Source organism: Clarias gariepinus, unplaced genomic scaffold (assembly GCF_024256425.1).
Source record: "Clarias gariepinus isolate MV-2021 ecotype Netherlands unplaced genomic scaffold, CGAR_prim_01v2 scaffold_30, whole genome shotgun sequence".
Taxonomy (NCBI): domain Eukaryota; kingdom Metazoa; phylum Chordata; class Actinopteri; order Siluriformes; family Clariidae; genus Clarias; species Clarias gariepinus.
The window spans coordinates 710,001-725,377 of NW_026520997.1; the positions used below are offsets into that span (position 1 = coordinate 710,001).

At 44.7% G+C, this 15,377-nt stretch overlaps 1 protein-coding gene across 1 annotated transcript; it reads right to left on the reverse strand.

Moving 5' to 3' along the window:
* Nucleotides 1-532: 532 nt before the first annotated feature.
* On the reverse strand, nucleotides 533-13,803 carry smarcc1a (SWI/SNF related, matrix associated, actin dependent regulator of chromatin, subfamily c, member 1a). Its single transcript, XM_053490652.1, has 28 exons — nucleotides 13,568-13,803; nucleotides 12,350-12,469; nucleotides 12,092-12,177; nucleotides 11,902-11,983; nucleotides 11,531-11,623; nucleotides 11,375-11,444; nucleotides 11,208-11,277; nucleotides 10,670-10,745; nucleotides 10,430-10,555; nucleotides 9,944-10,062; nucleotides 9,735-9,862; nucleotides 9,501-9,560; nucleotides 9,311-9,348; nucleotides 9,086-9,207; nucleotides 8,901-8,972; nucleotides 8,515-8,628; nucleotides 6,772-6,925; nucleotides 6,423-6,533; nucleotides 6,143-6,202; nucleotides 5,782-6,040; nucleotides 5,430-5,591; nucleotides 4,544-4,599; nucleotides 4,170-4,320; nucleotides 3,457-3,617; nucleotides 2,413-2,547; nucleotides 2,015-2,318; nucleotides 1,730-1,870; nucleotides 533-1,541 (listed from the first exon to the last, which is right to left on the reverse strand). Exons 1-28 carry the CDS (start codon nucleotides 13,754-13,756, stop codon nucleotides 1,453-1,455), a joined length of 3,348 nt encoding a protein of 1,115 aa, XP_053346627.1. The 5' UTR covers nucleotides 13,757-13,803; the 3' UTR covers nucleotides 533-1,452.
* Nucleotides 13,804-15,377: the final 1,574 nt, after the last annotated feature.

Genomic DNA, 15,377 nt, shown 5'->3' on the forward strand with positions numbered 1-15,377 from the left:
CAAGATTTTGGTTTAACTGCTGTGCGTGTGTGTGTGTGTGTGTGCGCACGTTTCCATCTCACATCTCTGCACAGAGAGAAATTTATACTCTGCTATTTCTTTTATCATCTCTGAATGTGTGTGTGTGTGTGTGTTGATGGTCTTTATTTGTACAGTCTTTAATTAAATCCACTAAAATAAAGTGACAGGTTTGCACTACATGCACCAGATGGCGCTCTGAGTAAGAATGTGCTCCCGATCGAGACTCTAAAGCTCGTTTAAACGCCTCTCTATAGAAGGGGGCGTCAGCTAAACGCACTACACCCCATCAATTTACACACACACACACACACACACACACACACCTGCTTCTCTAACATTCCTTCCTCAGAATAGGAACAGCCTTCTCCAACACCACCACCTCCAGACACATCGTTCCTCTGTTGCCATAGAAACATCTAGCCACACTAGCAGGGATGCCATCATGATCTCGAAGACGGACTAACGTGTGTGTGTGTGTGTGTGTGTGCGAGATAGATAAAGTAGAGACGTGTGCATGTAAAAAGGGCCACAGCAGTTTATTTCAGGGTTTCAGTACCACGTACACGTTAAAAAGCTCAATGTGCCAGGAACAGAGGCGTCTAGACAAAGTTTATTCTCTTAAAAATACATCATCATCATCAAGCTTAAACTCATATATAGCCATAAAGCAGAGAGAGAGAGAGAGAGAGAGAGAGACAGCTCCTGTGTTACAGAACAGTACAGTGTGGAGGCTCTACACAAGTGTGTGTGTGCGCGTGTGTGAGCGAGTGTGAGTGAGAGAGAAAGAGAGAGATACAACATCGGAAATGTGATCACCTGAGGAAAAGGAGGATGAAAAAACAACCTCCACACAGCAGTAATGCAGCAGTCACACGGGCAGAGAGAGGAAGAGAGAGAGGAAGAGAGAGAGAGAGAGAGAGAGAGAGAGAGAGAGGGAGAGAGAGAGGGAGAGAGAGGGAGAGAGAGAGAGAGAGACAGGAAACTAAGCAGAGAAAAAAAAAAGCAGAAGGGGAAGAGAGACAGAGGAGGTAGTGGAGACAGAGGTAGAGTAAAGCAGAACTATCTAGCTCTAAAGGCCAAACACACACACACAGGTCCAGCAGAGGTAGATTCTAAGAGATAAGAAGGAAAGGAAGCTCAACATGAATGTGTCTCACACACACACACACACACACGCAGCAGAGGTGGAAACTGTTTCCCAGCCACAAGTTAACAGTGTTGAGTGAGTATCAGTAGCGCAAGGTCTGTGTGTGAGAGAGAGACACACACACACACACACACACACACACCAGTCACATTATCACCACACACACAGCCAGGTGAGATGTGAGAACAGTGTGTGTGCGTGTGTGTGTGTGTGTATAGTCAGTAAAGGTGTGAGAGCAGGTCTATATCAGGAGCTGTGGGAAAAAAACCGAGTGTGTGAGAGTGTTAATTTTCAGGAGGGCGAACAGGAAGTGATGTCGCCGGGGGCATCCCATCAGGCTGTGCAGAAGGAGCAGGAGGAGGGGGGCCAGGATCTGTGGGGGAGAGAGAGAGACGGTTAGGATCCTGTTTACACACGTCATTACATCACTTCCTGTCAGGTCTATCTGGTGTAACGTCATCGTTCCCCTTATTTACATTTTGACACTCAGACACTCTGATCAGAAAATCAATCAACATCTTCCGACCAATCAGAGCGCAGCACTCGGCAGTAAACACTCACACATGCCGTTCGGGGCTCCGGGGTGTCTGGGGCCCATCATGGGTGGCATGGCGCCGGGCGGAGCTACGGGCATCGCACCAGGGGGCGCGCCGGGCATCATACGGCCAGGCATGGGCTGACCTCCGGGTCCAACCATCGGCCCTACACACACACACACACACACACACATACAATGCGTTCTGGGTAAACTGAACCTGAAGTGTATAGTGAGAACAGAATGACATGCTGCAGGTGTGTGTGTGTGTGTGTGTGTGTGTGTGTGTGTGTGTGTGTGTGTGTGCTGACCTGTCTGTGGAGGATGGTGGGGCCCCATGGGGTGGTGCAGTGAAGGATATCCAGACCCAGGGTGCAGACCTGGAGGGGGGATATGGGGTGGGGGTGGGGCACCGTGAGGAGGAGGCGGAGCTCCATGTCCAGACTGTGGACCTCCGTGGTGAGGAGGCGGGGCTAGCTGTCCATGCTGAGCCGCGGCCGCCGCTGCCGCCGCCTGCTGCTCCATCTGCTGGCGAGCTTTCATCTCTGCGTACTTCAGCTGCTCCATGTGGAACGCCTGTCTCTCCGTCAGCAACTGCTGCCTCTGCAACTCCAGCTGTAGGGGGCGCAAACGAGCAGGTCAGAGAGAGAGAGAGAGAGAGATATGTCCCAAGCTGAAACAGTGAGTGGAGGTGGAGTTTATGCCTCACCGCCTCCTTCTCGCGGTCCATGATGGTCTCCAGCTCCTCGAAGTGCCGCAGTTTAATCTCCAGCTTCTTCATCTGCGTCTCCACCAGCAGAGCCACCAGAGACTTGATCTTCCTCTCCTCCACTGCGGCCAAGTGCTGAACGACAAGAGCCACAGACACTGAGGTGTGTTCTAATCGTGTGTGTGTGTGTGTGTTCTAGTGCTGCACGATATTCCAGGTACTACTAAAGCACCGCAGTGGTAAAGGTTTATAAACAGAACTATGCAGTAATTGAAATAATCCTTTGACTACATGTATATATTTATGATCTGACCGACACGGATCTGTCTCTTTGCGCGCAGCACTGACGTGTGTGTGATACAGCAGGAAAAACCATGTTTGTACCATGAACAGTGACTGAAAGAACAAGACGAGCCCCTAATCTCAGTGGCACTGCTGTACACGCTGCTTAAAGTGGGTTTTTATTTATTTTTTTTTACAATACACGTGAGCTACACAAGTACAACTGTGTTCTGTTCATATCTGTGGAAATTCGTAACTCGAGGACTACCTGTATATTTGCACACCGTTGCTAATTAGTCTCAAAACATCACAAAAAATCCCACAATGGTCCAACATGTGCCCATCAGGATGAGTTTTATTATTGATGACACACATTTAAAATTAAAGACTATTCTTGGTACCAAACCTTAAAAATAATCTGACATCACGACATAACCAAGGCCTGGATTATGAAGCATCTAATTAGTCTCATCTTAATGTTCCCTACATGGTTTTTCATCAGGACCTGTGCCGAGGTGTTGTGTGGATCAGACGGTCCGCTGTGGCGACCCCTCGACCAGCCGAAAGACTGACGGTACAGTTCCTCTGAAATCCTACAGGTGGTGCTCTAACCTCTTTTAGACAGGCAGCACAGCGTCATGAGCTGGAGTTACAGTCATTAACCTTCCACTTTATTCTGCAAGATGCTTTAACAAAGGGATAGTTTCTGATGTTTCTAAACTCTTATACGTGTGTGTGTGTGTGTGTGTCTGTGTGTGTTACCTTAGCCTTGGTGGCAGCGGAGGCGAGCGCAGCAGCCGCAGCGGTGGCGATGTTGCCCTCTCCGATATCGAGCTCCAGCTTCTTCTTGCCCTCCTCCGTCGATGTCTCCTCTCCCTCCTTCACTCCCTCCGTCACCTCCATCGACTCCTCCTTGTCCTTCTCTGAAGTCAAAACACCAACAGCGAATTTACACACACACACACACACACACACAGTCATCAGGGTACAGTCGACCCCCAAACACTTTAATTTCATTTTAAACTCGGCTAAATACATCACCCTTTAAAAAAAACAACAAAAAGGTGTAAAGGTGAACCTGTTTACTGTACTGTACTGCTGAGTGTCCCGCAGTGTGAGAATGTCAAATACCCATGATGCCTCTGTGTGTACTGTAACTCATGTGAGTGTGTTTTCTGTGGTCTCAGTATTGTAGGGTGAATACGGTAATAATTCACCGTCACAGGACGTGATTTCCTCTACGGTCGCTCTGTTTTTACTCTCTACAGTAAGAGAACATCTATACAGTAGGATATTTTATATGGGAATTTAGACGAGTTTGTGTCATAAAATTAGTAAATTAAATTGTTTTTGATTGTTTAGAATTAAAACGTATGTAAAAAAATAAACTGCCACGAAAAAAACTGCACGAAAAAATGTGACAGGTGTCACATTCTCAATAAAAGTGTGTGTGTGTGTGTGTGTGTGTGTGTTACCATCAGCTGTGCTCGCTTCAGTTGTGTCTCCTGCGTCACCCTCCTCTTCCTCACCCTCAGCTTTTTCAGGTGTCTCGCTCTTTATCTTCTCTCCTTCTGCTGGTTTCTCAGCTGCATCACTCGTCTTCTCCGTCTCGTCCTTAGATTCCGACTGTCAGTGACGACACACACACACACACACACACACACACACACACACACACACGAAATTTAAGGAATATTTGTACAGTTTCACCAACTCTCCAAAGTCCTTCTGATCAGATTCTCAGAAAAGTAATAAGTCTGTTATACACAATCGTAACCCCACATTCATTAATAACACGTGTGTGTGTGTGTGTGTTGGATGAGCATCATGCAGGAGTGACCATGCCCACCTTCTCTCTCTGCTGAGACTCTGAATCTGTTTCCATCTTCTCTGTTTCTGTGGTTTCTGAGAGAAACAAAATAAAATCATTAAAGGTTTAATGATACACACAAAACTATCCTATTGAGTTTCTCGGAGACTCGATGCAGCAGAGTTCAGTGTGACCCGTATGGGCCTTAGAGGACTTCCTCTCATTTTTGACCAGTGTTTATCTCATTATCTTCCCTCTAGTCCCTGTACCTGATCAGTCTCAGAGGAGGGGGTTTGTTAAGCCACACAGTGACCTGTGAATCATTTAAGAATAAAATCATCTAACTGAAGTCCTGACCCAGTGAGAAACAGGTGCAGATGGTGACAGATGATCAGGAGGTGATTAGTAACTGCTGATGCTGAGGAGTTGGAACAGACGAGAAGGGAAATAAGGTCGCTGCTGAGGCTGTTAAATAAACAAAGGGTTTTAAAATTGTATCTTTAGGCCCATTGCAGCCTGTCGCAGTAAAACATTTCTTATTTCTCTCATTGAATCATTACATTAAAATAAAGAAATGGATGGGGACGAATACTTTTGCAAAGTATTGTATATGGACAAACCGGTAATCTCTCACTGGTAATATCTAACACTGTAAAGAGTCATAACTCACTTAAGCGCGTGGTCACGTGAACACGTTTTACACCGACAGGATTAAACTCAATTTTACTGTTCAAACATATGAATAAACTGTTTCTGCACATCACCGCCCCCTGGTGGGGACGACTAGTATAACTAATTAAAACACCATCTTTGCTTAAATCCCCTCCAGCACTTCTGAGGCATAAAGCCACAGCTCTCACACACGTGCACACACACACACACACACACAGTGCTGTGCTAGTGGTGAGGAGAGCACCACCCGTACCGCATTTCTCCGGCTCCTCCGGTGCCGTTCCGGCGATGCCGCTGCTGTCCAGGCCGTAAGAGGGGTCGACCTTCCCCGTGCTCTTTGCTGCCTCCTGCACTTTCTTCACATGAGCCTCGACTAGCTCGGCTGGGACCTCCTCCCTCACACGGGAGAACTCCTCTGCACACACACACACACACACAACGCCATTATCACCTGTTACGTACAGACGCTGCCGGAGTATGTACAGTTATAGCTAGATGTTTAGAAACCATGCAGATTTCCTCTACTGTACATAACTACAGTTATACTATCTAACTAAAAAGAAATAACATAGTAACCACACACACACACACACACACACACACACCGAGAGCAGCCTTAGCGGCAGCCGCAGCCACTCTGGGATCGACCACGGATGCGAGGAAGGCCACGGTGCTCATGACGGGGTTTCCTGATTGGCTGAAGGGGACGGGCTGATAGGCCAGGGGTCCGAGAGACGCCTCCGAACTCTCCAGGTACGGGTCCTCGATGGGGAGACGCAGAAAGTGAAGGATACACTCGTCCTGTGTCCGGCTGCCCACGTGCTCGGACACCTTGTTCCAGTCGTCCTTGTACATCTCCAGAGCCTGGAGCAGAGAGAGAGGGAGAGAGGAGCGCGTTAGAACCCCCAAAAATAAAATAAACCAGTACACGAGGCAGTTGGAAACATGCGGGGGCGATGACATCACCTCCAACAGCAGCAGAGTCTCCTGCTCGGTCCACTCTCGCGTCCCGCTTCCCCCTTTACTCTGGAACACACATACACACACACACACGTTTAGATGTTTCATTCCACTGGGATGACGGTAACGGGTCAGACTCAGAGTGTTACACCTGCAGCAGCTCCTCAGGTCACGTTGTTCTAAACTCATATTATGTGGGACTTTCCAGCCTAAGACCTAAAACTCCTCGGACTGACCCCCCGCTGTTACACGGTACTCATGCGAGGGGACGGTTCCTGGTGCTCACCTTAGGGATCTTCTTGGAGTACATATCTGTCCTGAGGCCAAAGTTCTGCAGGTCTGTCACTTTATCTTTGCTTTTCTCTGGAAAGTTGAGCATCTGCTGAGCCGGGGGAACCTGACACACACACACACACACACAACCAAACCTTTATTCACCAAAGAAACGTGCAACAGGTCACATAAGGTCATGCAACTGTTACTCGGGTTGGGCGAGACATCAGGACTGGATTTAAAGAAAAGACGATTGAGTTCAGTTTAACTGTTTAACTGTTTAACAGGTAATATTCAGTCCATCTCATAAATAAATAAATGAATTAATTAATGTGTGTGTGTGTGTGTGTGTGTGTTCTGACCTGCGGGGGGCGATGGTGTAGAGGGACGAGGCCTGACGGTGTATCAGCCAGGACGTTAAAGTGTGGAGTGGGTGGAGGCCCCATGGGCATCGGTCTGCTCTCTGCATCCACCTGATAGTTAATGAGACCCCACTGCTCCAGGAACGCGTGCACCCTGATACACACACACACACACACAGGGGGAGAGAGAGATGATTTTTGTTTATTAATAACATGCAGTTGTTATATTAAGACATGAAGCTCATCTGTTCTCGAACAGTTCCTACAAAAACAGTATTATAATTGAGTGTGTCTGTAAAACCCATTAAGCTCCATGGTGAAACTGTCTCTCATGAATAGGGTTGGGTACTGAAAACTGGTGCCAATACGGCACTGGTACCTATATAACTGGTATATACCAGACCGAAACAGAACGCGGATTTCGGTGCCACTTAAATGCCTGAACTGTTAATTGAATGACGCAGTTGTAATAAGCATCAGATTCATTAACACACATGATCGCTAGTAAAATTTAAACACTGCATTTATTGGATGTCAGAAATGATCGGAAAAATAAATTATTTCCTTAATTAAAAAAATCTTGAAAACTTCAGAAAGCTTTGATAATACAAATCCAAAACATTGTTGCAGTAATGTTACTGTCCATTTTTATTTTTGTAGATTAAACGTTTATTAGATTAGAAAAAAAAATTTAAAGCACAAATCAATAGGAAATGAGACCATCCGAGATGCGCGTGAATGCAGCAGCTAGCGTTACACTGGCTCTGATAGCCGCAGGTGGTCTACCGCTATCTTAGCTTACTAAATTAAACAATTTCGTTAAAATGCCTGAAACTAAACAGTCGAAAGTGTGGCTATATTTCACAAGACAGGATTCCGACACCGCGATCAAATGTTTTACAGCAGTAAAGGGGGAAAACATCAAATCTAATGAAACATTTGAGAGCACATGGATTAAAGTTAAAAGCAGAGGGAGGCACCGTGTTTGACAGCTTGTGGACAACAGCTGGCACTATCGGTGTGGGTGAACCCCAGCACCAGTCATACCAACCGAGTCGATTATGATGACGACAGCAGCCTTTACGCAGGTCAGTCGTAGGCTAATATAATGTTAATTACAAAAAGAAAATCTTGCAGTCATGCTAACAAATGGTCAAACAATTTGTAAAATACTAATGTAACACGGATTCTGTTTACAATTATGGCTTCCCAGCTAATAATAGTAGCACTACAACAGTGACCCCGTTTACCACTGCAAAGACGGCGAATTTGACTAAGGAAAATAAAAAAAAGATTTTGTTTAATAAAAATTTATTCTTGAGTCATTCACCATCATTTTGTGGCTTTTGCAAAACCCAAACGATACCCAACCCTACTTATGAAGACCAAAACTGAGCTCTGCTGCAGAGGAGAAGTTCATTTAGAGTCACCAGCCTCAGAAATCACCAATTAACAACCAGCACCTCAGATTAGAGCCGTTATGAAGCTTTACAGAGCAGAAGGAGCAGATAAACATCTCAATATCAACTGTTCAGAGGAGATTATTGTGTGTTTGGATAATAAACGCCTTCAGTATTGATTTACAGTGTAGAGAGAAATAAACATCAGGAAAGACCATGGAGTTAGAAGGGGTGTACAAACTTTTGTGCTGTTGTGTCCTTAAATTCATAATTTTTAAGTGCATGATATTATATTGCTCCTCTTATAAAGCCAGTGTGAGTGTGTGTGTGTGTGTGTAATAACCTCATGACGGCACACACGTCTCCAGTGAGGTTGCGCCTGCAGGAAGTGGAGGTGAGGTACTCCTGAGGGTTCAGCCGATACGTATCGATCATGAAGTTACGATAAGCCAGATATCTAAACACACACACATGAGAGAGAGAGAGAGACATGGATTGTGTTATAGAAATTATCAAAAAAATTTATAAAGAGAAATAAATCAATACATAAAACATAAATAATGAAAGATTCTGTATTTGTTGGGATTCAGTATTTCTGGTTGTAAAGTTGTTTTAGTAGTAAATAAACGTAATAAAGAGACGTGTACAGAGTGTAACCGAGGAAAGATTCCACAGAGACAAGTGGAAGACACTGTATGTGTGAGACATGTGGGACAAAGCGAGACTCACATCTCTGGGGATTTCGACTTGTTTTTCCCGTTAAAGAACTCGGGCAGGGCCCGTCTCTCGATCTCATGGATCCTGAACAAACAGGAATAAAGAAATGTGATAAACACATACAGGACTCTGTGTCGCTTCTCATCAGCAGTACGGAATTCATTAGACTTTTATAAACGTGAGACAGAAGTGCTTACGAGTTGTAGTCGAACCAGGCGGAGTAGCTGGGGATGATGATGTGGTGCGTCTGCTCCGTCACGTTATCCTCACCAGAGTCCATCAGACGGTTCACCTCGGCTTTACCCTGCTCCTCATCGTCCTGTCACACACACACACACACATTTGCAGTGCATGCTGCTGATAACAGTAATAATGTTTATCACTGCACCACCACATCACACACTCATGATAAAATCCCTTACCTTCCCTGCAGAGCCCACAGAGGCGTCTTCCTGTTCATCTGAGAGAGCGAGACGGGTCAGATTTTTTCTTTATTATAATAAAGTGTTTATTATTACACACACACAATGTAACGTGAAGACGGTTTTTATTTCTGATCACACAGTCATGCTGGTTTATGTACAGGTCTCTACAGACAGGGGGCGCTCTTACCCAGATCAGCCATGGTCCCTCCTTTAACCGGAGCGTTCTCGCTGTCCTTCTTCTGATTAACTGCATCAGGATTAAAAACATCAGGGTTTAGTTTTAGTTTCACTGCTAATTAAAGCTTAAATCTCTTCCTCCAGGTTCATGTATTATTTTAACAACAGCTCTGTTTTATTTCAAACCTGTTAAATAAAGTGTATTCGTGTGCGTGTGTGTGTGTGTGTGTGCGCGCGCACTAACCGTTCTTGGGCAGAGAAACCTCCTCCATTCCCGGAACAGGTGACGGGTCCTCCATGTCCTTGGTGAGATCTTCATCCTGCTCGTCATCATCGCGATGTCCTCGACGCTTCCAGTGAATCCCGGCGCTCCTGAAACCGCAGAGACGAGCGTGAGAACCGATCTCCACACACTCCCTAACACCAGATGTGTGTGTGTGCATGCGTGCGTACCCTTTCTTGCTGCCCTTCTTTCGAGACTCCGCGGGGGTGCTCGGGGGGGACGGGGAGCGCCTCCTCTTCTTCCCTCCAGCCAGAGACTTTCGCTCCTTACGATCAGGTGTACGGGAAGACTGATCAGTAACCACGGCAACGGGATGAGGGATGAGAGAAAGAGCGAGAGAATGCGAGAATGAACGAGAGAATGGAACGATCTCACACACACATACACACAGAGCATGGCGATAAGATGAGGAGGAGGAGGAGGAGGATGAAGAAGAACAGAGGGAGAGTGTGGGGGTGGTGGAGATGGATGATGCAGGCCTGAGCAAACGATTATTAAACACACACACACACACACACCGCATTCCAACATGGCTTTACACACACACACACAGCTCAGTGTAATATAAATGTTCCAGAGATTACCCAGAAGGCTTTACTCCTTCTTTATAAAACCCTACATATGGTGTGTGTGTGTGAGTGTGTGTGTGTGTTTACCTCCTCCTCTTTAGGGAAGATGCGCTGGCGGAAGATCACCGGCTTCCTGTTCTCGTCGACTTCATAGTCCTCCTCGTTCATCCACTCGTTAAAGGCGTCCGTGTCCAGAACCCACTTGGCATGCACCTGGAGGGGGCGTGGCCAAATCATAAATTATACAAATAATACAGATAAAAGAATAGAGAAGTGTAAAGTGAAGAAGAGGTCAGTGTGTGTGTGTGTGTGTGTGAGCCCACTCACCCTCCAGGGTTTCTCTGAGCTTGGAGGATCCTCAATTTCACCGTCCACATCACTGGTGGACACCCAGGTATCATAACTGCGCGCACGCACACACACACACACACACACACACGACAAATTCAAAACAGCACTGAGAAACTGCACACTGACTACAGTTCTGGTGTGTGTGTGTGTGATTTTTCCACTGTTACACCTGTGCATTAAACCTATTAAACATTATTCAGCAGTCAGTATCTCACACACACCTGTCCAGACGTGCTAATAGTGCTAGCAGGACAATCCTACCCTAACAGGTGAAATCTCTCTCTCTCACACACACACACACAGTCTTAATAATGCTCTAGTGTGTGTAAGTAAACAAGACGTCCCTTTGATTATTAATTGCTTTAATTATAATAAATGTAATACTACTTGCTTCAAATGCGCGACACACACAAAATTCAGTGTCACAGTGCAGCATAGAGACTTAAACAGTCTTCAGGGGTGTGTGTGTGTGTGTGTGTGTGTGTGTGTGTGTGTGTGTGTGTAAGAACCATACCTGTCTGGATAATTCCCCCAGTGAACCAGCACCTGCTTGTCTTTACGCATAACAGGACGCAGCCACTCTTCTGGAGAGAAAACACACACACACCATTGTTGTGTAAGATTAATCTGACAATGCACAAACAGCATGTCACTGTGTGTGTGTGTGTGAGTTGCGCTGACCTTCCTCTGTCTGAGCTGGAGATGGACAGATGAGGTGTGTGGCTTTGGATTTGTCTTCAGTGATGGAGCCCTAACAAACAGAAAAAGTGCAGAATCAGAACCAGAACCGGGTCCACTGATTGAGCCCACCGCACACACACGGGGCGTGTCTCTGACCTGATGTCTCTTGATGATGTCCTTCAGCTTGCCGGCCTGCTTCGGGTCCATGTCGGATGAGATGTAGACGTTTGGTCGAGTCAGACAGTTATTCTGCAGGATATGACATCACAGAGGAGAAACACACACACACACTATTTAAGGGACAGGTTACACATTAACAGCTTTAATATGCTACACTATATTCAATCACTTAATAAATTTTATTTGTATAGCACTTTTTAACAATTGTTATTGTCGCAAAGCAGATTTACACAATAAAAATAAAAAAATGTTTCCATGAAATGTGTACCAGAATTATTAGAAAATTTAAAGAGTCAGTCACAGGAAATTAGAGTCAAGGCTTCCTTTAAAGACTCAGGTTGTCTCACCTGTGCAAGAGTTTTCTCAATGTTCATAAACATCTCCACATTTCTGTCCATCCTGGATGGATTCTGTAGATCGAATCGCCGCCTGAGTGAAGACACACACACACACACACACACACACAGTGAGATAAGTAACTGACAGAGTAATCCTGTACCACCAGCACACGTTCTTTATCTTTAGATCCTGACTCACCATCCCTGTTCACTTTTATACTTGTACGCAGACCCGAGGATGTGGCACAGAGCTCCACCTGCTTTAAAGTCCAAGAAGCTTTTGGCCTAAAGACACAAAGGCGAACCATCACGTCTCAGAGGTACAGCAAAATCTCACAAAAGACGCGTTTTATTTTTCGTGATCAGACGACCACATGTGGACGCACCATGTGAGTCTACTGACTGCTTTCAACACGAGAGACGTGCACGAGTGTGTGTGTGTGTGTGTGAGACTTACGGGCAGTTTGGTGAGGGCAGGGTTGCTTACTCTCCGGCCGAACGCATCCTCCTGAAACTGGAGCAGCTGAACCACCAGCCCGGCCAAAGATTTACAGGACGGAGAGTCGGCCTGGACATACTGGCACAGAACACACACCGCAAAGATAAAACGCCAGAGCAGGATCATTTAGATTTATATCAAACTATATAAACATTAAATCATCAAATAAACTGCAGTACTGTTACATTATGACATTACATCATCTCAACGATGCCTAAACATTTACAGGGTCATTGTTTATGTTTTAAACCTTATAGAATAATGACTGAACCACAAACAGAGCTGACTGAATAAAACAGGTGCGCTGCGGTTACTCTTATTTTTCCCCATCCATGTTCAAAATAATAATAATCCCGCCTCCTGACCTATAATTCGCCAGAATCTCATGCCTACAAAACACTGATTGGTTATTATTCCATCAATGTTTGCATATCAACCAATTGCAGAAGAAAAGCGGATCCTGACAGCCAATCGCGACTCAGGAGGCGGGACCCAAGTTGATAAACTGATGGATAAAGCCTAGTTGTTGTTAGCAATGTGCTAATTCACTCCACTGACTGGAAAAAAACATTTCCTGACGTAAACAGGATTTAAAAAATACTGTAGAATAATAAAGTTTTTTGTTGGAGTTTATTTGTAAGATATTTATTAGAACAAGACGATTTAAAAAAATAAAGATTCAACAAACACGACTTGAGATAAACTAGTGAATTTTTCCGCTATATGATCCAATCTCGAAGAATCAGTTCTGCAAAAGTTCAGTGAAATCTAAATTAAGAACGCGCACACGTAATAATTTACACTATATACACAAGTCTACGAGTAAACTCTTATAAAAGCATAATAAGCAGTACTCAACTCACTGCTAACCAGATTAGCAGTTCTAAACCAAACTGTTAAATTAAGATTAACGTGTTTTTTCTACTAAACAGTCATATAAACTATTTACGGAAAGTTAAGCTTAATTTCCACAGCTGAATAGAAGAATAAACGGTTTAACAGCCTGGTGCAAGGGCGGTTAACCCGGGCCGAATCCCAATCCGCTCTACAGATCGCGTATAAGGGCACTACAGCGCGTATGGAGAGAATGACTTGCGCGCCCTACGTAGTAAACTAGAAATGTATTTGAGACACCACCCACACAAGCTAGTTTAGCTTTAGCATTATCCAGCTAACCTTTTTGTAGTGTTTTCCGATCCAGTTGCGAACCGTCTCGAGTTGAGAAACCGTTTCAGCGCTCTCCCAAAACTTCGCCGACGGCCCTCCGTCCTTTTTCCTGCCCGCTGAAGCCCCGGGTCCCGCCTGACCGGCCGCTGATCCGCCCGCGCCGCCCGCCGCAGTCGCCGCAGTTCCCGTAGTCGCCATTGTTTCCTCTCACAGCGCGAGACGCTACACCATGAAGCTCACCATGCAAAAAAAATTAGAACGATTCTGCGCATGCGCGATTTTGTCTCGTTATCTCGCGATACAACGATAGAGAACGAAATCCATGACGTCACACAGAAGCAGAAAGTAAATTCCTGACAGAGAGGGATAAAATCATATTTGATCTGTTAAAAGTGTCTTTTTTAAAATACTTTTAACGTTTTTAAATTAACGATTTTAAGTAAGCGTTTTTTACAAGTCAATCGTTTAACTTTTATTGGACTATTATTTACACTAAAGCCGTTTGGCACATTTTTGTAGTCCTATTCGGAAACTACGTATCCCATAAGCAACGCGATCTAAAACTAAAAATCAGAGCCCGGCCGCTTGTCTGAGCTTTTAAACTGCACGGATAACGATTGTGGGTACGTTTGAGGATAAAATGGGTGAAATATTTTGACATAAAACAATACATGTGTTTTTACTGTATGTATTTATTCTTTAAATTTGATAAATAATTCTGTCTAATTCAACGAAACTCGTATGAAAAAGAAGACATAATTTAAACACATCTAAACAGCTCCATCTAGCGGACAAAACAGTCAACAAAATATTGTCGGTACCTTAACCACCTGCATTAGTTGATTAGTTGTTTTGTCCACTAGATGTCTCTGTAGACAAGTTTAAAGCCCAAGATGTTCTGTAATAATCATTTTCATCGATCTAGGAACCTCTGTAGTCCAACTAGGGACTGTGAAGGCCAATGGTGACCATTGTATTTATTTTATTATTTTATCATACCTATTATTAGTCTTAATAAAAGTAATAATCTTCTTATTCCTCTTCTTATTATTCCATTTGTTGTTTGTTGTGTTTTGTGTGTGTGTGTGTGTGTATTCAGGTTGAGTTGAGACTCCTGGGTTCTATATTATTTTAAACTTTATGAGAATTAAAACTAAACTCAAAAAATCTTTATTTCATATCTTTGGTGTGCTTTGATTGCAATGGATTAAAAGGGAAGTGTCCAGGTTTATATTCATATCTGCATTGTACTCCTGTGATGCAGTACTGAAGATATCACAGCCGTGCTGATATTCATCACAACAGCGCAGCCTTGAGTGTAATATTGCTTTTATGCAACAGTTCCACAGACACCATTTATAATCAACAGATTGTGATTTATATGTTTGTTTAATCAGTTATTTTGCTCCACTGACACACGTCCTTCCATTACAGGCCACTTTGCTCAGTTACTTTTTTTTGGTCGGATCGGATTTGATGGTTCACATTCATGATTACAAGTGACTTTTATCTGACTCTGAAACGGCACGCATGTACACGATATGTTTTTGCTCACGCCATCTTTTTTTCTTTTTTTTCGTGTCAGGCTCCCACATTAAGGCTACTTACCTCCATCCAGCCAGGAGGCGGGGGCTGTCACGCGTTTCCTCTGAACCACGTGACACCAGTTGACCTCTTTTTTTTTTTTTTCGAACTGCTTGCTCACGCATCCTTGGGGGCAGCGTCACACACTCAGAGGCCAGCGCTATCTCCTCCCTCCTCGTGCGCGAGCTCGCAGACGCCCCAAATGGTGTAGAGCTGTGCAATTAATGTAAGAGCA